Below are 25,340 nucleotides of genomic sequence, written 5' to 3' on the forward strand. Positions count from 1 at the left end.
TGTGTACACACACACACAGTCTCTCTCTATGTATATATATGTATACACACACAGTCTCTCTATGTATATATGTGTATACACACACACAGTCTCTCTCTATGTATATATATGTATACACACACAGTCTCTCTCTATGTATATATATGTATACACACACACAGAGTCTCTCTCTTTATGTATATATATGTATACACACACACAGTCTCTCTCTATGTATATATATGTATACACACACACAGAGTCTCTCTCTTTATGTATATATATGTATACACACACACAGAGTCTCTCTCTATGTATATATATGTGTACACACACACAGTCTCAACTCTATGTATATATATATGTGTATGTATATATATGTATACACACACACAGAGTCTCTCTCTATGTATATATATGTATACACATACAGTCTCTCTCTATGTATATATATGTATACACAGAGTCTCCCTCTATGTATATATATGTATACACACACAGTCTCTCTCTATGTATATATATGTATACACAGAGTCTCCCTCTATGTATATATATGTACACACACAAAGTCTCTCTCTATGTATATATATGTGTACACACACACAGAGTCTCTCTCTTTATGTATATATATGTACACACACACACAGTCTCTCTCTATGTATATATATGTACACACACAAAGTCTCTCTCTATGTATATATATGTGTACACACACACAAAGTCTCTCTCTATGTATATATATGTGTACACACACACACAGTCTCTCTCTATGTATATATATGTGTACACACACACACAGTCTCTCTCTATGTATATATATATATATACACACACACAGTCTCTCTCTATGTATATATATGTATGTACACACACAGTCTCTCTCTATGTATATATATGTATACACACACACAGTCTCTCTCTATGTATATATATATGTATACACACACACAGTCTCTCTCTATGTATATATATGTATACACACACACAGAGTCTCTCTCTATGTATATATATGTATACACACACAGTCTCTCTCTATGTATATATATGTATACACACACACAGTCTCTCTATGTATATATATGTATACACAGAGTCTCCCTCTATGTATATATATGTATACACACACACACACAGTCCCTCTCTCTATGTATATATATGTATACACACACACAAAGTCTCTCTCTATGTATATATATGTATACACACACACACAGTCTCTCTCTCTATGTATATATATGTATACACACACACAGTCTCTCTCTATGTATATATATGTGTACACACACACACAGTCTCTCTATGTATATATATGTATACACACACAGTCTCTCTCTATATATATATACACACACAGTCTCTCTATGTATATATGTGTACATACACACACAGTCTCTCTCTATGTATATATATGTATACACACACAGTCTCTCTCTATGTATATATATGCATACACACACAGTCTCTCTCTATGTATATATATGTATACACACACAGTCTCTCTCTATGTATATATATGTATACATACACACACAGTCTCTCTCTTTATGTATATATATGTATACACACACAGTCTCTCTCTCTATGTATATATATGTATATACACACACAGTCTCTCTCTATGTATATATATGTATACACACACACAGTCTCTCTCTATGTTTATATATGCATACACACACAGTCTCTCTCTTTATGTATATATATGTATACACACACACAGTCTCTCTCTATGTTTATATATGTGTACACACACAGAGTCTCTCTTTATGTATATATATGTATACACACACACAGTCTCTCTCTATGTTTATATATGCATACACACACAGTCTCTCTCTATGTATATATATGTATACACACACAGTCTCTCTCTATGTATATATATATATACATACACACACAGTCTCTCTCTCTATGTATATATATGTATACACACACAGTCTCTATGTATATATATGTATACATACACACACAGTCTCTCTCTTTATGTATATATATGTATACACACACAGAGTCTCTCTCCATGTATATATATGTATACACACACAGTTTCTCTCTTTATGTATATATATGTATACACACACAGAGTCTCTCTCCATGTATATATAAGTATACACACACACACACGTTTAACAGTTTTTGTTGTTATTGTTTGGTTAGTTGTTTATTTCATACACATATTCAGTGTGTATAAAAACAGTAAGGATGTGGCAAACGAACTAATGTTTCATCTGTTGCCACCAGGAGGCTACTATTAATTACATTTCATTTAACACCTTGTCTTGCATCATGTGATTAATTTACTGAAGTCACGCACAAGTAAAATTACATCAGATCTGTAAGCTTTAGTGTTTAACACGTTTAAAGTTTTTTATTTCATAGACGCAGGAAGAATAACTTATTTCTGGTAGTTTATTGTAGAGATAAAAAACCAACGGTTGGTTTTGTTCAATGTAAACACGAGCAATGTCGTTGGGAAGTTCGAGGAATCGACAACAAACGTAACCGATTTATTCTCTTTAAATGTTAGAAGTAAAATGTCTAAACTTTTGAGTATAGCTACATGGACAACTGAGACTAGCCGTAAGTTTCTGGTGTGTGTTTCTTATAGCAAAGCCAAATCGATCTGAGGGTCGCAGGTTCGAATCCTTGTAACACCAAAGGTGCTCGCCCTTTCAGCCGTGGGAGCGTTATAACGTGACGATCAATCCCACTATTCGTTGGTAAAAGAGTAGCCCAAGAGTTGGCGGTTGGTGGTGATGACTAGCTGCCTTCCCTTTAGTCTTACACTGCTAAATTAGGGACGGCTAGCGCAGATAGCTCTCGAGTAGCTTTGCGCGAACTTCAAAAGCAAACAAACAAACACTGGGGACTTGTGTTACCTATACCAGATATTAAGAATACATGTTGTACGTCTCGTGTTTAAACTGATAACGTACACATTTTTGTTGTTGTTGTTGGGATGTTGCTGTTGTGATTTATCAAATGATAACTTTCTTTTGTGAGAGCTGAACAGTTAAACATTAACTGCATGGTGCAGGTGGTTTAACATGTTGTGCACGGGAAGAGAGCAAGTGGTTTAACGCATCGTACATGGAAAGGTTTGTTTTTTTTATTACTGTTGTTTTCTTCTGATGAATACTTAGTGTTTGTTCTCCCAAAAGTTCGTCTGTTTGTTTCGGAACTCCGAGTAAAGCCCAACATAAGTTAATCTGCGCTAGATCAGAAGAAAGGCAGTTAGTTAACGACACACACCACCATCTCTCGGGCTACACTAATTGAGTAGTGAGGCTTGACCATAACTCTGATAAGGCACCTTTCGGCTCCAAAGTGCTGCGCGAGAATTTGTGCCAACGAGTCGCGAACCGTGAATTATCGGATTCGCATATCTAAATACTACACAATCTAAAGCCTGAGTTTGTTGTACAGATTGATTTAGCCAAATGGAGGAACACGGAGGGACAGTCCACATCTCCCCCCCCCCCCCGAGATAATTTTAGATATGGATATATTGTTTCACGTGTACTTCTTGTAACTGGCAAAGAGTCTGTTTTTTTATTAAGCATAAATCTAAAGAATAGGTCACCTGTGCTCTGCCCACTACATATATCGAAACCTGAATTTTAGCATTGTAAGCGGTGAGACTTTCCGCTGAGCCATCGGGAAAGGGTGCTGACGTGTTGTGTCACAGCTTAAATAGAGATGAGAGGTGACATCGCTTTAAGTAGTAAAACTCTATTTGTTTTTTTGTTTTTTTTTACCTGATTCTTAAGAATATGTGTATTTTGTATGGTTTACGTATCGTATCATAACTAAATCATTTTCAGAGCGGTGCATTTGTCAGAGAAAGAAGGAAAAGCAAAGAAGTTTTGTTTATACGAAGTCCGGTAACCTATTTTCAATTTAGCAGTAAGAACCCCTCATATTCTTCCCACACTCCACCCCATCATTCAACAAAATTTCTGGTTACGCCAGTCCTTTTGGGAGAGAAATAGCAGACGTGGCAAATATCCCCTTCCCTCCCTCTGTACACACACACACACACCAGTGACTCAGTGTTTGGTTTGGTTTTTTTAAATTTGCACAAAGCTACTGAGGGCTATCTGCGCCAGCCGTCCCTAATTTAGCAGTGTAAGACTAGAGGGAAGGCAACTAGTCATCACCACCCACCGCCAACTCTTGGGCTACTCTTTTACCAACAACTAGTGGGATTGACCGTCACATTATAACGCCCCCACGGCTGAAAGGGTAAGTATGTTTGGCGCGACGGGATGCGAACCCGCGACCCTCAAATTACGAGTCGCACGCCTTAACACGCTTGGCCATGCCGGGCCGAGTCAGTGTTAACTCTGAGGGCTTATAAAGGTGAAAACCGAGTTTCGCTAATAGCGTTGGGCACGGTACAGATGGTCCAAAACAAACCCATGATAATGTTAAAATGTAAAACTGCGTGAAGTACCAAAATGAATGAATAATTAAACAAATAACCATATATTTGTATACTACGATAACCGCCATATTTGTGGGTCAGTGTTAAACCTATAGGCTTATGACGCTAAACATCGGGTTTCGATACCTGCGGTGGAAAGAGTACAGATAGCCCATTTATAAGGATTGTTTGTTTGTTTTGAATTTCGCGCAAAGCTACATGAGTGCTATCTACGCTAGCTGTCCGTAATTTAGCAGTGTAAGAATGGAGGGAAGGCAGCTAGTCATTACCATCCACCGCCACTTCTTGGGCTACTCTTTTACCAACGAATTGTGGAATTGACCGTAACATTATAACGCCCCACGGCTGAAAGGGCAAGCATATTTTGGTGTGACGGGGATTCGATCCCGAGACTCTCAGACTAGGCATTAATAAGAAAACCCAAACCAAGCTATCTTCGTGGAATAAACTCTCGAATTTCAACGTTGTATGTCCCTAAACTTGCCGTTGTTCCACCACAGCATACAGAACATCTAAATAAACGGCTTTGTTATTTCCCGAGCATTTTGCTTTTCTATACTAAATAATTTACTCGAACCTGAAATTACCGTCAATATAATATCTTCCCGTGGAAATGTCGCGGAAGTCCATTCTTGATCGCTTACTCATAGAAAACCAGTGAACAAGTTTCCTATTACAAATCACCTAGCGGTGAACTGAATCTTTACGATTTAGAAAATATAGTCCCCTCTTTCTAGTGCGAACCCTTGTTTGGTATTGGACCCGTCCACTTCCTTTGTCACTCACCTCGAGTCTCGTTGCATGTTAAGATACATAGTTGTGCTTAAGTGTTAGGAAGAAGACATTGTTTGCGTTGTGCATACGAAATCAAACTGTGAGTGCTTTATTTTTCATTTCTTGTGTTGTTTTCATTGGGTAGCTCCCCTGGTGTCAGCGTTAGTTTTAGAATTAATTCTAAATGTGTTTCTGTTAGGCCTGTGATCGAGTGTCGATTTCACGGTTTTAATTCATCAGTTTCACGTGTTTTGTTTTTTTTAATCATGAAATTGTAACATTTGGTCGTTAATGTGAAAGAAACTTTACTTCGTTTATATATTTGTAGAAAGTGAAATTTTACAAATTTAAAACGAACTGATATTGCTCAAAACATTTTAGAGGTCTGTGTTCGTGCGGTTCGTTTGTTGTTTTTGTTTTCTTACACTAACAAGTTGTAACTGACATAAATGCCCATTTCTTGTTCTATACCAGCAAACCGTTTGATTAGTAATTTTAAATAAGTTTTAATCTAACTCTTCTAAAGGCACTTTAAGTTCATTTCGAGTGAAACTTCCGAGAAAGGGTGGAACACCAGAACTTTCTTTCTACTAGTAGCCGGGTCCTTTCTTTTTTAATGTAGAAGGGAAAATGTTCCTGAGGTTATAAGTTCGTAGAAGTATAAACCTTGCTGCGAAAATAGGTACCGTTAGGCTAAGAAAGAAGCAAAGCCAAATGAGATTGGAGTTTTAGAAGTTAACACTAATGTGTAGGGCTAACTAAATGGGACTGTGCTTTCGTCACGTAGTATGGAAACGTTTATCTCCAACTGCTCTCGTTATTGGTTGTACCGGCATCTCGTCTGACGTTTCCTTGATTGACGACCCAGGTGACGATAGCAGCACAAAATAAAGTTTCGGGGAAGAACCAGAAAGAAAAAGAGAAACCCGGTTTCGACTTACGTCTTTATTCAGTAAGGATTACCTCAAACGGTGTAACATCTCCTGTCCCCATTCGCACCGTAATTAGGAATAGCTGAATAACTTGTCTGAACGTGAATAGTGGGACCAATATCTTATCGGTACGTTTAACCCCGAGCATAGAGGTATTGCTTTTGTTTTTTTGTTTTGAATTTCGCGCAAAGTTACTCGAGGTCTATCTGCGCTAGCCGTCCCTAATTTAGCAGCGTAAGACTATAGGGAAGGCAGGTGGTCATCACCACCCACCGCCAACTCTTGAGCTACTCTTTTACCAACGAATAGTGGGATTGACCGTCACATTATAACGCCCCCACAGCTGAAAAGGCGAGCATATTTTGGTGCGAGGGGGATTCGAACCCGCGACCATCAGATGACGAGCCTTAACCCACCTAGCTATGCCGGTCCCTTACGACGGGTTACAGCCCGAATGTGAAAAAATTAGACAGACTTGTCTGGCTGGTCGTATCGAACTAATTCGTTACTTTTAACTTAATCAAACCCACTGTTCACGCGTGATTTGAAACATTTATAAGTTCTAGGTTCAAGTGTAGTATAGGACAAAAAAGAACATAGTAATAATTGATTATTGTGTAAAATCGGGCCCCGGCACGATCAGGTGGTTAAGGCGATCGACTCGTAATCCGAGGGTCGCGGGTTAGAATCCCCGTCACATCAAATATGCTCGCCCTTTCAGCCGTGGGGACGTTATAATGTACGGGAAATCCCACTATTCGTTGGTAAAAGAGTAGCCCAAGAGTGGGTGGTGGGTGGTGATGACTAGTAAATTGGGGGCGACTAGCGCAGATAGCTCTCGTGTAGCTTTGCGCGAAATTCAAAACAAATCAAAGTAAAAAGTTTCCTTTACACCTTTGCCAGTAACGTAAAACTAAGTTGAAAGCACAAAAAGTAGAGAGAAAAGCTATCATTCGTTTCTACATAATTTAATGTCTTCCTCAGTGCACGGCTATTGTTTCATTTGATCCACGGTAGATTATTATGTACAATTACAGAAGTAACACGTGGTATTCAAGTGGCATCCGTAACTGTGTCCGCGTGACTTTTGCCGCCTAAGTTACGCTAGGACTCGTGAACAATTTGTTATTGAGTTTCCAAAGAATGTGTTTTTTTGTGAAAGAATGTGCTGTGCTAAGCTTGAATCGTCGACCTGGCAGAGGTTAACATAATTTTTATATGTGTAAAAACGCCTGGTATGATTTGAAAAAATTCCATGCGGAGGAGCGAACAACGTTTCGACCTTCTTCGGTCATCGTCAGGGTCATTGTTTCCGATGAAACGTACTTTGAAATAGAATCATGAAGACACACGTGAGTTCTGTGTATCCAGTTAGGCTTAGATACATATAATGAAGCCTGTAATGAAGGTAGACGTTTTGTACGTATCATTTCCATTTGATGATGTGCTTGTGAGGCTGGGAAAGCAACTTTAGGAGACTTGTATTGACTTAAATGTCCCATAGATACACATTCCACATGCTTAAACAAGCTATGCATATTCAAGTAGAGCTTTCAAGCAGGCGTGATAAAATTACAATCGTTAATTGTCCGTTTTTGTGGCCAGGTGGTTAAAGCGCTCGACTCGTAATCCGAGGGTCGCGGGTTCTAATCCCCGTCACACCGAATATGCTCGCCCTCTCAATCGTGGGGACGTTATAATGTGACAGTCAATCCCACTATCCTCTGGCAAAAGAGTAGCCCAAGAGTTGGCGGTGGGTGGTGATGACTAGCTGCCTTCCCTCTAGCCCTACACTGCACGATTAGGGACGGCTAGCGCAGATAGTCCTCGTGTAGCTTTGCGCGAAATTAAAAAGAAACCCGTTTTTGCGCGATTTCTCGATAAAGGTGTTAATTGAATGAATACTGCGTACAAGTTTTAAACAATTAGATCGTTAAGTGTTACTAACACTTAGCACTATCGCGCTCGGAAACGTGGTACTGCATGAACGTGTTCGGTTTCGAATTTTACGCAGGTTTTACTTAAACATACGCATTGCTGGAAAAAAAAAAATCCTACTCTACACACAATAACGCATTCCACACGTGCCGGACTAGCTCGAGCTCACCACGTAATGTCAGTGAGGCGGCTGTTAATTGGCGGCAGCTCGCTCGTCCAACAGTAGTATATTACAGAGCATGCGTGGGTAAACAGAAAGTATGGTACTGACTGCTGCGTTGTATCTTTTAACACTCCTACGAAAAGTGGGGCTTGAAAGGTTATTAATATCAGGCTAATAATTTTGTGTTTAAATGAAATTGCCATTTAAATCCATTAATGAATGGATTAACGAGATTCCCACTGTCCCTATCTACTATCTAGCGAAACCACAGCCAGGGGAACTGGCTTAGAGAAATCAGGACTAGAAACGTTTTTTCGTTGGAGTGTTAATAACTGGAACGTGATTAAACAAACATGCCTTTTTAACTTGGTTCCTCATAAGGGAAAGCTGTATCGATCGTAAGTGTTTGTAACGTTATACGTCCAGAAAGTATACCCAAATTTGGCACATTTTTGATAGTAACTTCACAGAATGTTTTTGTTTGCTCACCCATAGTTGGAAGTTGGGTACAGTTACAAAAATTCCACCATTAATAGTTGTGTAACCTTCACGTTGGTTTGTTTGTTTTACTGCAAAGTTGCGTAACAGGGTCACCTATTCTGTGTTCTCCGTGGAGATTTGCTCCTCAGTGGTTCAGCGGTAAATTCTGAAGGCTTATAACGCTACAAAACGAGTTTCGATACCCGTGATGGGGCACATAACATATATGCTATTACCTAGCTATGCGCTTGACAACATCGAAAACAAACTATGAGAATCGAACGCCGATTCTAGCGTTATAAGCCCTAAAGCCTACCGCTGAACCATTGACAACATCGAAAATAAACTATGAGAATCGAACGCCGATTCTAGCGTTATAAGCCCTAAAGCCTACCGCTGAACCACGGTGAAACAACTAATTTTGTATCGACGAAAGCTGTGTCCTTTCGTTTAAAACCGTCTTGGGGTTCCTGTTTGATAAAGCCCCCCACCCCACCCTGCTTAGTCTTACAGATCAGACATTCACAAACGTAACTTTTGTTAACGCAAAAAGCTCCTTTGTTATTTTAAATTAGTTTTGTTTTGAAAACAAACCAACAAAATCTAGTCACAGAATCAGCACTGTCGTATCTGTGAGATGGCTGCGGCTCATCGTCTTAATTATTTTTAAAGTAATGCAATTCTACTTCTTTACCAAGACAACGGAGTGATTTAAAATATACCCAGCAAGCAGAATCGATGGGAATATTTTCTGTCGCACAAGAACACGAAAATTCCAGAAGCGTTGCGAGACACAAAACATAAACGAAGCAGTTTATTGTATACTTGCATAATTTCGCCCTCTGTCAATCGAGAAAAATATTCGCTTCATTAGGACGTAGCTTCTGTTTTCATTCAACAAATACAATTCTGTACTTAACTGTTTCGCAGATTTTGGGTTCGACAAGTTACGCATTTTTTCTCCACCAGGGCAAAACAGTAATTTGTCGGAGAACAAATTATTGATGTTTTCCTATTGTAAAGTTACGCAGTGGTCTGTCTCTCTGCGCTCTGCCCTTTACTGACATAGTATTTTAGCGTTGTACATCCGTAACCGTTTTGACTTACCCACCGGAAACAAACAAAAGTTTCGAAGCGTTGTGCCCTAAGTGTTTGCAATAAGCAAAAAGCGGACTGTAATTAGATGTGGAAAATTATGGACTGGATAATTTTTTTTTTTGTCAAGAGAGTAGAAAAATAATGGTTTATTGAGGACGAAGAACCAAATTACCATGGCAACCAGTTGGGCACAAAGATATACAATAGGCAATCTATGCTCTGCTCACCACGAGTATCAAAACCTGATTTCTAGCTTTGTAAGTTCTGAGGCATACCGCTGTGTCACTAGGGGGCAGTTTCTCTTTGATTTAGCTGGTTTTATTTATTTTTCCGTCTATTTTGAAACACCTATCTTTGGTTGTAATAAAACATTTTCTACTGGATGACATCTTTTTATTGTTCCTGTTTAGTATCCTGCTTCCGGTAACTGAGGAAAAAAATCGTGAATTTATATAGTTCGTTTATGACCCTAAAAGATGTTTAAATTTTTTAAAATATTACAATGGCTAACGAACAGCAGAGAAAGAGAAGTTGAATAAGAAAACTGGGATGGGATAGGCATGGCTCAGTGGTTAGCATGCTGGACAGTCCACGACCTGTCGTCGCCAAACTGCGTTCAAACCCCACTATTCAACAAAAGTAGCCAAACAAATGGCGGTGGGCACTTTAAGAGGTAAAGTAATATACTATAAAATCAAGTAGCTGTTTGTGTATCTTTAAAAGAAGCTGGGATGGAACCTGAACTAAGTAAAGATAAACAAAAGCACTGTCCAGGAAATATGAGGTAGTCATATGATAAGGGAACAACAACTTTCTCTGATGGAAGTCTAGAGGAACTCGAAGGATTTGTTACTCGGTTGGATACTTAGAATTTGAAAATTAAACCTCAGGACAAGACATGTTTTACGTGTAACTTAAAGAGGCATATTATCAGGATCTTTAGGTGATAGAAACTGTTCAAGAAAGATGACCATAATAGATCAATACCGTGTAATTCTGAGTAGGTCATCTGTTCCATTTGTGACGAGTGGTGAATTATCTTACGAAATCAGCCCACAAGTCAGCGGATTCACTAATGACAAACTTCACTGATGAGAATCATTATGTCAATTGAAGGCGGATTCACTAATGACAAACTTCACTGATGAGAATCATTATGTTAATTGAAGGAGGATTCACTAATGACAAACTTCACTGATGAGAATCTTTATGTCAATTGAAGGTAACGTTACAGCTGCACTCATGCTACCCGATCTGGCAATTATTATAAATTCTTCCAGAGATGAATAGATGAAATGATCCTGTTAGCACGTGGTCATAAAGTTCCAGCTAGGGGGAAGTTGGAAATTCTCATCAATTGCTTCAACAGAACTTTCACCGTTCATGATCACAAGATCTCTGCGCACTTAACTACAGCGACATTACCACTCATGTCACATCCTGTGACAACGGTGATGTGGCATTACCACTGGTTTGCACATCCTGTGACAACGGTGATGTGGCATTACCACTGGTTTGCACATCCTGTGACAACGGTGATGTGGCATTACCACTGGTTTGCACATCCTGTGACAACGGTGATGTGGCATTACCTCTGGTTTGCACATCCTGTGACAACGGTGATGTGGCATTACCTCTGGTTTGCACATCCTGTGACAACGGTGATGTGGCATTACCACTGGTTTGCACTTCCTGTGACAACGGTGATGCGGCATTACCACTGGTTTGCACATCCTGTGACAACGGTGATGTGGCATTACCACTGGTTTGCACATCCTGTGACAACGGTGATGTGGCATTACCACTGGTTTGCACATCCTGTGACAACGGTGATGTGGCATTACCACTGGTTTGCACATCCTGTGACAACGGTGATGTGGCATTACCACTGGTTTGCACATCCTGTGACAACGGTGATGTGGCATTACCACTGGTTTGCACATCCTGTGACAACAGTGATGCGACATTACCACTGGTTTGCGCATCCTGTGACATCAGTGATGGGGCACAAGATAATGAAGGCGTTTAAACTAATCTAAAGTGAAACAGAATAGAAAATCCAGAAAGACAGGTGATCCAAGCTTAATGTGTTCGTCAGTTGTGATTACCTTTAGAAATACGTTGACAGATGAATGACCAAGTAAATTGTTAGTTCCAGAGAAGATTAGGTCAGAAATGACTCAACTTGGTAGAGCCCCGAGGTCCTGTCAATGCCTCTTCCAGGGTATCACTAGGAACGGTACCATTAATTGTTCCCTCGCCCATCTACCTGAAAATATCTTCCCCGAAAGATTGCAAGTGATGATAAAGGACTATAAATCATCCCATCTTCGTACTACAAGTTACAGTTTGGAAATAAACAAGAGGAGTAGATTTTTCATTTTGTTGAACGAAATAATGAGTGTACTTCGTTTGATTAATTAATTATTATTGCGTTTATCTTTAAGACTATTAATGGTGTTGATTATTAGGAGATAAGATACACTATTTTTAACTTTGGAAGTTCACGTTTAGTGTATTGTTTTTTTCTTCGTAAAATAAATATTTTGTTTAGGAAAAGTGTAATATGTATAAATATCAAGTTCAAAAATTATAGATGGTGCATGTTGTCCCTGTCATTCCGATATGGTGGATGTTGTCCCTATCATTCCTAGATGGTAGATGTTGTCCCTGTCATTCCGAGATGGTGGATGTTGTCCCTGTCATTCCTAGATAGTGGATGGTGTCCCTGTCATTCCTAGATGGTGGGTGTTGTCCCTGTCATTCCTAGATGGTGGATGTTGTCCCTGTCATTCCTAGATGGTGGATGTTGTCCCTGTCATTCCTAGATGGTGGGTGTTGTCCCTGTCATTCCTAGATGGTGGACGTGTGTTCCAACGAAATACAGAGTGTCCAAATATCAATATACTAAAAATGAATATTGAATAACTTTACTGTTATTTGGGATAACAACAATAATTTAAGTACAAGTAGTAGGTTCAAAAGTTTGTTTTTATTGTGTTAATATTTATTTTGTTCTTGTTTCTCTGACGAAGAACTCTTACTGAAAATTCCTGTTTACACATGCTGCAAGAGATCTTTGTTGGAAAACTCCGAGTAACCTCTGGCTTGTTACAAAGAGTTATCTTCCAACAGGATAGAACACTACCCAACTTTGGCGATTCAACCTCTTTAAATTTTCATCTCTGGGGCTTTTTTAGAAACAGAAATCCACCATAACAAACCAAAAAACCTTGAAGAACTGAAACATCTGATTCATGATACTATCTGATCCATCCATACTGCTCTGTTTGAAAATATTTTCTCAGATTTTGAACTCGGAAATAGATTAATTATAGCGAATGTTGAAAGTCCTTTAGCTGTGGGGGCGTTATAATGCGACTATCAATCCAATTATTCATTGGTAAAATAGTAGTCCAAGAGTTGGCGGTAGGTGGTGATGATTAGCTTCCCTTTAGACTTACTCTGCTAAATTACGGACGGCTAGCGCAGATAGCCCTCGAGTAGCTTTGCGCGAAATTCAAAAACAAACAAATAGTATTTGTCTTTATAATCAATTTTTTTGTTGTTACCTCAAATAATAATAAAGTTTCGTATATTCACTTTCGAACCCCTGTACCAGAAGTGCGAAAAATACAAGAGAATGAGCGAGTAACTGATTGTTAGTTCATTAAACCACGTGCGTTGTGTAAACTGTAATCGAAGAAATCCCTAACCACAGTGGACTGCCTACTCTACTTCCTAGCAAAACGACAGCAACAGAAATCGTATTAGGATGTTTAAACATGATGTTCCATTCGGATGTTTTATTTCGATGTTCGAAAGGCAGTACGTTACTCCAACATGAAAATTATTGTTTCAGGTGCTCGTGTGATTACAGCACGACAAGACAGACGACTAAATAGGCTAATATTGTTCCTTCTACTTATTAATAAGAAAAGAGAGAAGTTTGACACTGAGGGGCAAAATGGGGCAAAATAAGCTGATGCACTTTTCACTAGCTCGTGACGACGAACAGCTGCGTGTTTTTAGTATCTTGTTCTTACGTATTTCTTTTTTACGTTTTGTATTCACTGGTATCGGGAGTGGAACCTTGTCACGACTGTCATAAGCCTAACTTCAGTGTTGACACCCTTCTGACGCGTGTTCCCGACCTACGCCAGAGTAACGCCGTGACATTTTCGTATACTGAACGAAGTTACCAAGCCAAGTTGGGTAACTTGGTTTCTTTTTTAATGGGCCGCAGTTTTATAACTCTAACAACAAAAACTGTAAAATAAAATTGAGCCACATCAAGTAAAACCTTCTTTACTGGTACCGTGCGAGCGCCTCAGTGCCACGTCAGAATGTCTAAAAACCAGGTTTCGATACCCGTGGTGGGCAGGGCACAGACAGCCAATTGTGCAGCTTTGTGCTAACTTCAAACAAACAAACAAATGGTACTACGCGTTAATACGTGATGTCTGTTAATTAACCCTTTTACAACGGCCATCTTCAATTAACACTACGACCCCTGTTTCCGCTGTTTAAGGGTTAAGAACACAACAATGATGTCATAAGCTGTTTCGTAGCATCCAATGTTTACATCCATTTTAGGTTGTAAATTAATTAGATGTGTTTCACATCAGCTGTAAAAGTTACTCAACTTTCATTATTAATTGTCAAAATGTATTAACAGCCACTGTCTAATGAATATTCCAATGGTAGAGACATATTGAACAATCACTGTCTTATGAATATTCCAATGATAAAGACACGTTGAACAGCCACTGTCTAATGAATGTTCCAATGATAAAGACGTGTTAAACAGCCACTGTCTAATGAATATTCCAATGATAAAGACATGTTGAACAGCTACTGTCTAATGAATGTTTCAATGATAAAGACACGTTGAACAGTCACTGTCTAATGAATATTCCAATGATAAAGATATGTTGAACAACCACTGTCTAATGAATATTCCAATGATAAAGATATGTTGAACAACCACTGTCTAATGAATATTCCAATTATAAAGATATGTTGAACAACCACTGTCTAATGAATATTCCAATGATAAAGACACGTTGAACAACCACTGTCTAATGAATATTCCAATGATAAAGACACGTTGAACAACCACTGTCTAATGAATATTCCAATTATAAAGATATGTTGAACAACCACTGTCTAATGAATATTCCAATGATAAAGATATGTTGAACAACCACTGTCTAATGAATATTCCAATGATAAAGACACGTTAAGCAACCACTGTCTAATGAATATTCCAATGGTAGAGACATGTTTCTTCTACTTAATATACACAACTGTAGTTGAAACCAACCACACCAACAAATATTCATAGTTGGACAGTGTTTACTGTCGTTCTTAACGAAATAACTTATTTAATACCATTATTATGTCATGTATCATGCGTAGATTATGTCCACAACATGGTTAAGAGAACAAATAAACAATTAGACATTTAACAAACACACACGTTATTTTGTGATATACGTCGACACGCCGAGATGGGCGTGGCTACTCTAGAACACATTGTTACCTGTCGTAGTTTATTCTTCTGATTAGAGTCATTACTATCACTTTGTAAATGATATGGCCTTGTTGTCTAGAGAAGGCCATATTGTCCAGCCTTGTGTAGCAATGCTATGGCCACGTGCTTTAGTGCTTGACAAATGGATTTTTAAGTCAACCATGGTTAACTCCCGGTCCTTGACTTCAATCTTTTTGCTTGACTCAGAATGTCATACGATTTAGTTTTCGATCAACCTTCACAAAATGGGACATTTTTTTTCCTTCTCTCACATATCAAGTTCTACTGCATGCAGAAAGGTGAAAGATGGAAATTGATTATTTTTTTTTTTTTTTTAAACTGTGGTGACCCTTAAACGGGATTAGAGCCGTATATATGTGCAATATTGTCCTGGTTATTCCGCGCACAAAACAAGTTCTGTTTACTGCGGTTTAAGTTATATTGTCAATGATAATAGCATGTCTTTAAATGCTAGTTAGGAATGAACGTAAATTAAGTTATTACAGCCCAAAATAATATTTCACTTTAACATGATAAGATTCTAACACGAAGTTGATAGCTGGAGTTGGAGTCTGAAGGTTAAGTGAAAAATAGAAGGTTAGTAAACTGTTTATTTTCACGTTGATTTCGCTTGCTGTTTCACTGATTTATCAAGTCTTGCTCCCCCTATAACGTCACAGTATTTTCAAGGGGCCACTCACTCAAATTATTAAAGTTTTGAGTAAGAACAAGTCATTCATACCAATAGATTTTACCTGAAGTATCTTTAGTAACGGCCCGGCCAGGTGGTGAAGACACTCGTAAACTGAGGGTTGCGGGTTCGAATCCCCGTCACACCAAATATGCTCGCCCTTTCAGCCTTGGAGGCGTTATAATGTGACGGTCAATCCCACTATTCGTTGGTAAAAGAGTAGCCCAAGAATTAGCGATGGGTGGTGATGACTAGCTGCCTTCCCTGTAATCTTATACTGCTAAATTAGAGACGGCTAGCGCAGATAGCCCTCGAGTAGCTTTGTGCGAAATTCAAAACAAACTATCTTTATCTCTGTCTTCTATGATACGTTTGTCCAGTTGGATTTTAATACTATTAATTACTGAAAATACAATGTGATATATCTATTACAAATTGGATATTTGTGTGTGTTTGCCTCCTATACACAAAAAAATACGTTTAAATATTACCTTATACACAAAATGGAGAGTAAATTCATTGTTATTGGAAGCATATAACACTTTTTAATCTCGTACTCAAGATAGCGCTCGTGTAGCTTTGTGCGAAATTTAAAAACAAACAATCTGTAGTAAACTTATAGCATAATTATTGTTCTTGAGATCTACATAACTCATATAGAAATTGTAAATACATCTGTTCTTGGTGACTGTATTGCACGTGCGTCTTTGTCTTTAGCTGATGTTCAATCTTTTCTTTTATTTGAAACGTTCAGTGCAGTGCATTAAATGTCTCGTATTTTCTCTTCAGAAGTAATAGCACCAGTGAACAAGTAAATGGTTCTGAGGTTCCTGGAGGCCATCATGGAAAAGATCACCATCACCTTTGGCAAAAAGCTTCTACGCTTAGACTGTCTTTAAGAGGGAAAACCCCAAGCAATAAAAGCAAAATTTCTGACTTAAAGTCCTCACGACTGATTAGGTCTAACTCCCAACACCACGTTGAAAATAAGGACACACAGAAGGAGAAGAAGCCAGAGTGGGGATCCCAAAGAGACCTTGGACCCTCTTTCAACAATAAGGAATGCTTCCAGTCGAAATCTTGTTACAACCAAGACTTAGAACTCTCCATCCACTGTCATAAACATTCCCAGTCTTTCTCCAAATGCAATAAGAGTCCCAAGGTATTTCTTCGAAATCATTCACTGTCTGTTGAAGAGTTAAAGCAACCCAGTCTGAACTCCAGCGAGACGTCCCTCGCATCTCAACATCTTTTGGACAACAGTTCTGAAAATGTGCTTCTTCAGCTTCATCCGATTCGTCAACAGAGGTCAGCACGCAAACTGACTAAGGATTCTGGGTACGAGACCAGTGCCCAAGGTGAACCAGATTATGTCAATACAGATTGGTTGGACGAAGCTGGTGGAAAGCACACTCGAACTTCCTCGCTGTCATCTGTCCAAAGGTACTCTGAAATCCAGAATAGCCATCAGACTTCAGCTCCTACTGTGCCAAGCAGCAGGTTAAGTGAGAAGTCGGTAAAGGACCTCACAGACCAATCAGAGTCAGAACTACCCACAAATTGCCTCTTGTGAGTACCACTTCAATTATTTTTTACATCATCAAATATTATTATTAGAATAATAAATCAATGTCAATTTCCTTTCTCTTCCAAAGAACGTGGTTTATATTAAGTCAGAATTCAAAGTATAGTTAATTTTGAAAACGATAATAAGCAACTTGAAGGCGTCCACCGCTCAGTTAACCCTAAAATGGAGTGTCTCTTGGCACTTTAAACATTGTTTTTGTTGTTGAACTACTAATGTATTAAATTATTTTTGGGTCCCTGGCATTATTGATAACCTAACAACACACGAATCGCAGAAAACTGGGCCCGGCATGGTCAAGCGTATTAAGGCGTTCAACTCGTAATCCGAGGGTCGCGGTTTCGAATCCCGGTCGCACCAAACATGCTCGCCCTCCCAGCCGTGGGGGCGTTATAATGTGATGGTCAATCCCACTATTCGTTGGTAAAAGAGTAGCCCAAGAGTTGGCGGTGAGTGGTGATGACTAGCTGCCTTCCCTCTAATTTTACACTGCTAAGATATGGACGGCTAGCGCAGATAGCCCTCGAGTAGCATTGTGCGAAATTCAAAAACAAACAAACGAACAAAATACTGTCAATTTTTTTTATTAATATCTGAATACCGCTAGAGGTCCCTTTTGTATTTTACATGGAAAATGAACGAGTTTGCCATTTTCTTTCTGTTGTTCTTTAAGCTGAGTATTGTGCTTGTGTGTTTTCTTATAGTAAGCCACATCGGGCTATCTTCGGAGTCCACAGAGGGAAATCGAACCTCTGATTTTAACGTTGTAAATTCGTAGACTCATCGCTGTACTAACGGGGGACTGAGCAAAACACGTGAGTAGTCAGTAGGATGATGTGATACGTGAACTTTACCGTCAGTGAATAGGGTTAAGAGAATGGCTATCGTGTGATCTTTTTAATAAATCAGTTTTAAATCGACCCTATTCCTGAAAGCTCGAATTCATTTCTCTGCCCTAATGGGCGCCTTTAAATTTTTATAATACTATATTCGGTCGCTAATAATTTTCGTGTCAGTTATCAACCAAGTAATTGTCTTATCAGTTATCAACCAAGTAACTGTCTTATCAGTTATTAACCAAGAAACTGTCGTATCAGTTATCAACCAAGTAACTGTCTTATCAGTTATTAATTAACCAAGTAACTGTCTTATCAGTTATTAATTAACCAAGTAACTGTCGTATCAGTTATCAACCAAGTAACTGTCTTATCAGTTATTAACCAAGTAACCGTCGTATCAGTTATCAACCAAGTAATTGTCTTATCAGCTATCAACCAAGTAATTGTCTTATCAGCTATCAACCAAGTAATTGTCTTATCAGCTATCAACCAAGTAACTGCCTTATCAGTTATCAACCAAGTAACTGTCGTATCAGCTATCAACCAAGTAACTGTCGTATCAGCTATCAACCAAGTAACTGTCGTATCAGCTATCAACCAAGTAACTGTCGTATCAGTTATCAACCAAGTAATTGTCTTATCAGTTATTAATTAACCAAGTAACTGTCTTATCAGTTATTAATTAACCAAGTAACTGTCGTATCAGTTATTAATTAACCAAGTAACTGTCGTATCAGTTATTAATTAACCAAGTAACTGTCGTATCAGTTATTAACCAAGTAACTGTCGTATCAGCTATCAACCAAGTAACTGTCGTATCAGCTATCAACCAAGTAACTGTCGTATCAGCTATCAACCAAGTAACTGTCTTATCAGCTATCAACCAAGTAACTGTCTTATCAGCTATCAACCAAGTAACTGTCGTATCAGCTATCAACCAAGTAACTGTCGTATCAGCTATCAACCAAGTAACTGTCTCATCAGCTATCAACCAAGTAACTGTCTTATCAGCTATCAACCAAGTAACTGTCGTATCAGCTATCAACCAAGTAACTGTCTTATCAGCTATCAACCAAGTTCAGACTCGTTCTTCGCCTTTTCTAATCGATATATGTAAAACGTTTTTTATAAACAGAATTTGTGTCCAATACTGTTGTAATAAGTATAACTTATTAGCGTTCTGAAGTGTTGAGAGAACTTGTGATTGTTTTTAGTAAACATCATGTTGTGGTCTTTAGTTTGTTGTAGACTTGAATCATTTCATATTTCTACTTAAAATAACGAATTCGGTATTATCGGACACTCGGGTGCCCCAAGATTTGATATAACACTCACCTGGAACAATCTTGTAGGAACCAGATGCTAGAACTGGTTAGGCTTGTAACAGTTAAAAAGGCCTTGACACTATTGAGAAACGACTAATTTTTATATTTTATTTCTAATAAACGTACACTTAGACCAAAGAAAAACGATATTTTAATATTCTAGTATATGATTTTGATACAAAATTATATACCGAGTACATTATATCAGAGTGGACTAGAAACTACTTAAATAATGTGATATATCCCTGTGTAAGATTAGGGTTAGTGTGTATATTGATTTGTGATATCCAAGTTAACAAACAAAGTTAAAAAATCGAAATCGAGAAGTAGGTTATCAAAGGTTTCATTCCTTGTTCAAGTAAACTGGATAAAAATACTGTTGTGGTTAAATAACTCCCCTACCCTACCTTTACGTACAGATATGATGTTCATCTTGTAAGTCCAGAATATAGAAAACTGTACTATATATAACTACTACTTTTAAAGTCTCAGGACTCGAAACGTTAACAGATAAAATATGGCGTATTTTCTGTTGTTTTCCGACCTATTTAGCAGTTCTTGAGCTTGTCCGGTGTAATGATGTCATTGTAATATTCAGATGTCAGCAGTTTCTTTAGGTAGTCCAGTGTAATGATGTCATTGTAATATTGAGATGTCAGGAGTTTCTTCAGATAGTCCAGTGTAATGATGTCATTGTAATATTGAGATGTCAATAGTGTCTTCAGATAGTCCAGTGTAATGATGTCATTGTAATATTGAGATGTCAGCAGTTTCTTTAGGTAGTCCGGTGTAATGATGTCATTGTGATATTGAGATGTCAGCAGTTTCTTCAGATAGTCCAGTGTAATGATGTCATAGTAATATTGAGATGTCAATAGTGTCTTTAGATAGTCCAGTGTAATGATGTCATTGTAATATTGAGATGTCAGTAGTTTCTTTAGATAGTCCAGTGTAATGATGTCATTGTAATATTGAGATGTCAATAGTGTCTTCAGATAGTCCAGTGTAATGATGTCATTGTAATATTGAGATGTCAGCAGTTTCTTTAGGTCGTCTGGTGTAATGATGTCATTGTAATATTGAGATGTCAGCAGTTTCTTTAGGTCGTCTGGTGTAATGATGTCATTGTAATATTGAGATGTCAGCAGTTTCTTCAGCTTGTCCGGTGTAATGATGTCATTGTAATATTGAGATGTCAGCAGTTTCTTTAGGTAATCCCGTGTAATGATGTCATTGTAATATTGAGATGTCAGTAGTTTCTTCATATAGTCCAGTGTAATAATGTCATTGTGATATTGAGATGTCAGTAGTTTCTTTAGGTAGTCCAGTGTAATGATGTTATTGTAATATTGAGATGTCAGTAGTGTCTTCAGATAGTCCAGTGTAATGATGTCATTGTAATATTGAGATGTCAGCAGTTTCTTTAGGTAGTCCAGTGTAATGATGTTATTGTAATATTGAGATGTCAGTAGTGTCTTCAGATAGTCCAGTGTAATGATGTCATTGTAATATTGAGATGTCAGCAGTTTCTTTAGGTAGTCCGGTGTAATGATGTCATTGTGATATTGAGATGTCAGTAGTGTCTTTAGGTAGTCCAGTGTAATGATGTTATTGTAATATTGAGATGTCAGTAGTGTCTTCAGATAGTCCAGTGTAATGATGTCATTGTAATATTGAGATGTCAGCAGTTTCTTTAGGTAGTCCAGTGTAATGATGTTATTGTAATATTGAGATGTCAGTAGTGTCTTCAGATAGTCCAGTGTAATGATGTCATTGTAATATTGAGATGTCAGGAGTTTCTGTAGGTAGTCCGGTGTAATGATGTCATTGTAATATTGAGATGCCAGTAGTTTCTTTAGGTAGTCCAGTGTAATGATGTCATTGTAATATTGAGATGTCAGTAGTTTCTTTAGATAGTCCAGTGTAATGATGTCATTGTAATATTGAGATGTCAATAGTGTCTTTAGGTAGTCCAGTGTAATGATGTCATTGTAATATTGAGATGTCAGCAGTTTCTTCAGATTGTCCAGTGTAATGATGTCATAGTAATATTGAGATGTCAATAGTGTCTTTAGGTAGTCCAGTGTAATGATGTCATTGTAATATTGAGATGTCAGTAGTTTCTTCATATAGTCCAGTGTAATAATGTCATTGTGATATTGAGATGTCAGCAGTTTCTTTAGGTAGTCCAGGGTAATGATCTCATTGTAATATTGAGATGTCAGCAGTTTTTTCAGATAGTCCAGTGTAATGATGTCATTGTAATATTGAGATGTCAGTAGTTTCTTTAGATAGTCCAGTGTTATGATGTCATTGTAATATTGAGATGTCAATATTGTCTTTAGGTAGACCAGTGTAATGATGTCATTGTAATATTGAGATGTCAATAGTGTCTTTAGGTAGTCCAGTGTAATAATGTCATTGTGATATTGAGATGTCAGTAGTTTCTTTAGGTAGTCCAGGGTAATGATCTCATTGTAATATTGAGATGTCAGCAGTTTCTTCAGATAGTCCAGTGTAATGATGTCATAGTAATATTGAGATGTAAGCAGTTTCTTTAGGTAGTCCAGTGTAATGATGTCATTGTAATATTGAGATGTCAATAGTGTCTTCAGATAGTCCAGTGTAATGATGTCATTGTAATGTTGAGATGTCAGTAGTGTCTTCAGATAGTCCAGTGTAATGATGTCATTGTAATATTGAGATGTCAATAGTGTCTTCAGATAGTCCAGTGTAATGATGTCATTGTAATATTGAGATGTCAGCAGTTTCTTTAGGTAGTCCGGTGTAATGATGTCATTGTAATATTGAGATGTCAATAGTGTCTTCAGATAGTCCAGTGTAATGATGTCCTTGTAGTATTGAGATGTCAGCAGTTTCTTTAGGTAGTCCAGTGTAATGATGTCATTGTAATATTGAGATGTCAGTAGTGTGTTCAGATAGTCCAGTGTAATGATGTCATTGTAGTATTGAGATGTCAGCAGTTTCTTTAGGTAGTCCGGTGTAATGATGTCATTGTAATATTGAGATGTCAGCAGTTTCTTTAGGTAGTCCAGTGTAATGATGTCATTGTAATATTGAGATGTCAGTAGTGTCTTTAGGTAGTCCAGTGTAATGATGTCATTGTAATATTGAGATGTCAGCAGTTTCTTTAGGTAGTCCAGTGTAATGATGCCATTGTAATATTGAGAAGTCAGCAGTTTCTTTAGGTAGTCCAGTGTAATGATGCCATTGTAATATTGAGATGTCAGTAGTGTCTTTAGGTAGTCCAGTGTAATGATGTCATAGTAATATTGAGATGTCAGTAGTTTCTTTAGATAGTCCAGTGTAATGATCTCATTGTAATATTGAGATGTCAGCAGTTTCTTTAGGTAGTCCGGTGTAATGATGTCATTGTAATATTGAGATGTCAGTAGTTGCTTTAGGTAGTCCAGTGTAATGATGTCATTGTAATATTGAGATGTCAGCAGTTTCTTTAGGTAGTCCAGTGTAATGATGTCATTGTAATATTGAGATGTCAGCAGTTTCTTTAGGTCGTCTGGTGTAATGATGTCATTGTAATATTGAGATGTCAGTAGTGTCTTTAGGTAGTCCAGTGTAATGATGTCATTGTAATATTGAGATGTCAGCAGTTTCTTTAGGTAGTCCAGTGTAATAAGATGTCATTGTAATATTGAGATGTCAGCAGTTTCTTTAGGTAGTCCAGTGTAATAAGATGTCAGTAGTTCTCGAGTTAGAACAGTGTAATGATGTCATTGTATTGTTGATATGGCACTAGGTTATTATGTTATTGTTCCTTCACAACGGGAACAGTTAATAGTAGTTGTGTTGACATCTCTGTAATTAGTAGTGCTAATGTAATATAATGTAATGTAATTTGTAATGTAAATACTAACGTATGATGGTTCTGATGAACTCTGAAGATAATGAAGATGCCATCTTCCTGAAAGGATATCTTTTCTGATGATCAAAGAATTTGAAAATGAGTTGGTTTACGAAGGATAACCTTGACATTGTGTCATAATAACAATAATTATGTTAGCGTGATAATCGAAATTTTGAAAATGACTTGGTTTCTGATCACAATACCAGAAATCTATGATCTTGTCCACACCAATTCGATCCCAAAATTTTAAAATTATTTTTCGGTAGTGTTATCGATAGTAAAATTGTAATATAATTTCTTAGTGGTTTGTAGCTGTATTTTAGCAATTTGTTAAAGGGTTATTGTCCTAAAAGACATCACTTAATTATTAGAAAAATATTTAAAAAAATGTGAAAAACACAGAGTAATACAGATTATCACCGTCAACATGCACAAAGATAATTTGTGTTAGGAATTTAATATCCTCTTAATGAATACTTGACAAAAGTATGTGTGTGTGTGTGTCTGCTCGCTTATAAATAGTTTGGTTTAGTTTGTTTTGAATTTCGTGCAAAGTTACATGAGGTCTGTCTGCGCCAGCCGTCCCTAATTTATCAGTGTGAGACTAAAGGGAAGGTAGCTAATCATCACAATCCACCGTCAACTCTTGGACTACTCTTTTACCAACGAGTAGTGGAATTGACCATCACATTATAACGCTCTCACGGCTGAAAGGGTGAGCATGTTTGGTGCGACGGAGATTCGAACCCGCGGCCCTCGGATTACGAGTCGAGTGCCTTAATCATCTGGCCACGCCGGGTCCATTGTAAATATGAAACCACTGAATCGATTGCTACTAAACGTGGCACGAAACCTTTGATCCCCACCAGATAATGACGTGGGGGATTGGCATTCAGACCTGATTAACCCGCTCCCTTTATGCTATTATGTTTATCATGTGTTGTATCCGCCACTACCTATCCCCGCTTCCTTGATGCTGTTATGTTTATCATGTGTTGTATCCGCCACTACCTATCCCCGCTCCCTTTATGCTATTATGTTTATCATGTGTTGTATCCGCCACTACCTAACCCCGCTCCCTTTATGCGAGGGTAACCCTTATGGATACTTTAAGCTAGTGTTAGTTTCATAGAACATTCGGATCTCACCCTGCCTGGACCCTTATGGATACTTAAGCTAGTGTTAGTTTCGGATCTCACCCTGCCTGGACCCTTATGGATACTTAAGCTAGTGTTAGTTTCGGATCTCACCCTGCCTGGATCCTTATGGATACTTAAGCTAGTGTTAGTTTCGGATCTCACCCTGCCTGGACCCTTATGGATACTTAAGCTAGTGTTAGTTTCGGATCTCACCCTGACTGGACCCTTATGGATACTTAAGCTAGTGTTAGTTTGAAAGTGGATTCAGTCAACCCTAAAACATAACGAAACAATGAAATGATCGTTAGAAATGTATGCACAACACGTCAGATTAAAGAAGATACTATAGTTTGTTAAATTACACATCCTGATTGGTTAAATGTTCATTACTTGTAATAACCTTAAACAAATTTATTATCTGATATTTAATTAATTAGCTCGTGAGCAGTTATTTATTTATTATTATAATCCACATAGTTCATCATAATGAAAACATTGTGTGTATTTTAATCCATTAAAACACCC

At 37.9% G+C, this 25,340-nt stretch overlaps 1 protein-coding gene across 3 annotated transcripts in view; it reads left to right on the plus strand.

Moving 5' to 3' along the window:
• LOC143228781 (uncharacterized) overlaps window positions 1-25,340 on the plus strand; it is a 234,203-nt gene that overhangs the window by 70,066 nt on the left and 138,797 nt on the right. For 2 of the 3 annotated variants that reach the window (XM_076460135.1, XM_076460134.1), the window contains exon 2: window positions 16,831-17,610. In XM_076460135.1, the coding sequence (XP_076316250.1) occupies window positions 16,831-17,610 (780 nt within the window). Of the gene's footprint in view, window positions 1-5,209; window positions 5,304-16,830; window positions 17,611-25,340 lie in introns of those variants that run through there. The other variant, XM_076460136.1, reaches the window with a different exon arrangement.

This window comes from Tachypleus tridentatus, chromosome 10, assembly GCF_004210375.1.
Source record: "Tachypleus tridentatus isolate NWPU-2018 chromosome 10, ASM421037v1, whole genome shotgun sequence".
Taxonomy (NCBI): domain Eukaryota; kingdom Metazoa; phylum Arthropoda; class Merostomata; order Xiphosura; family Limulidae; genus Tachypleus; species Tachypleus tridentatus.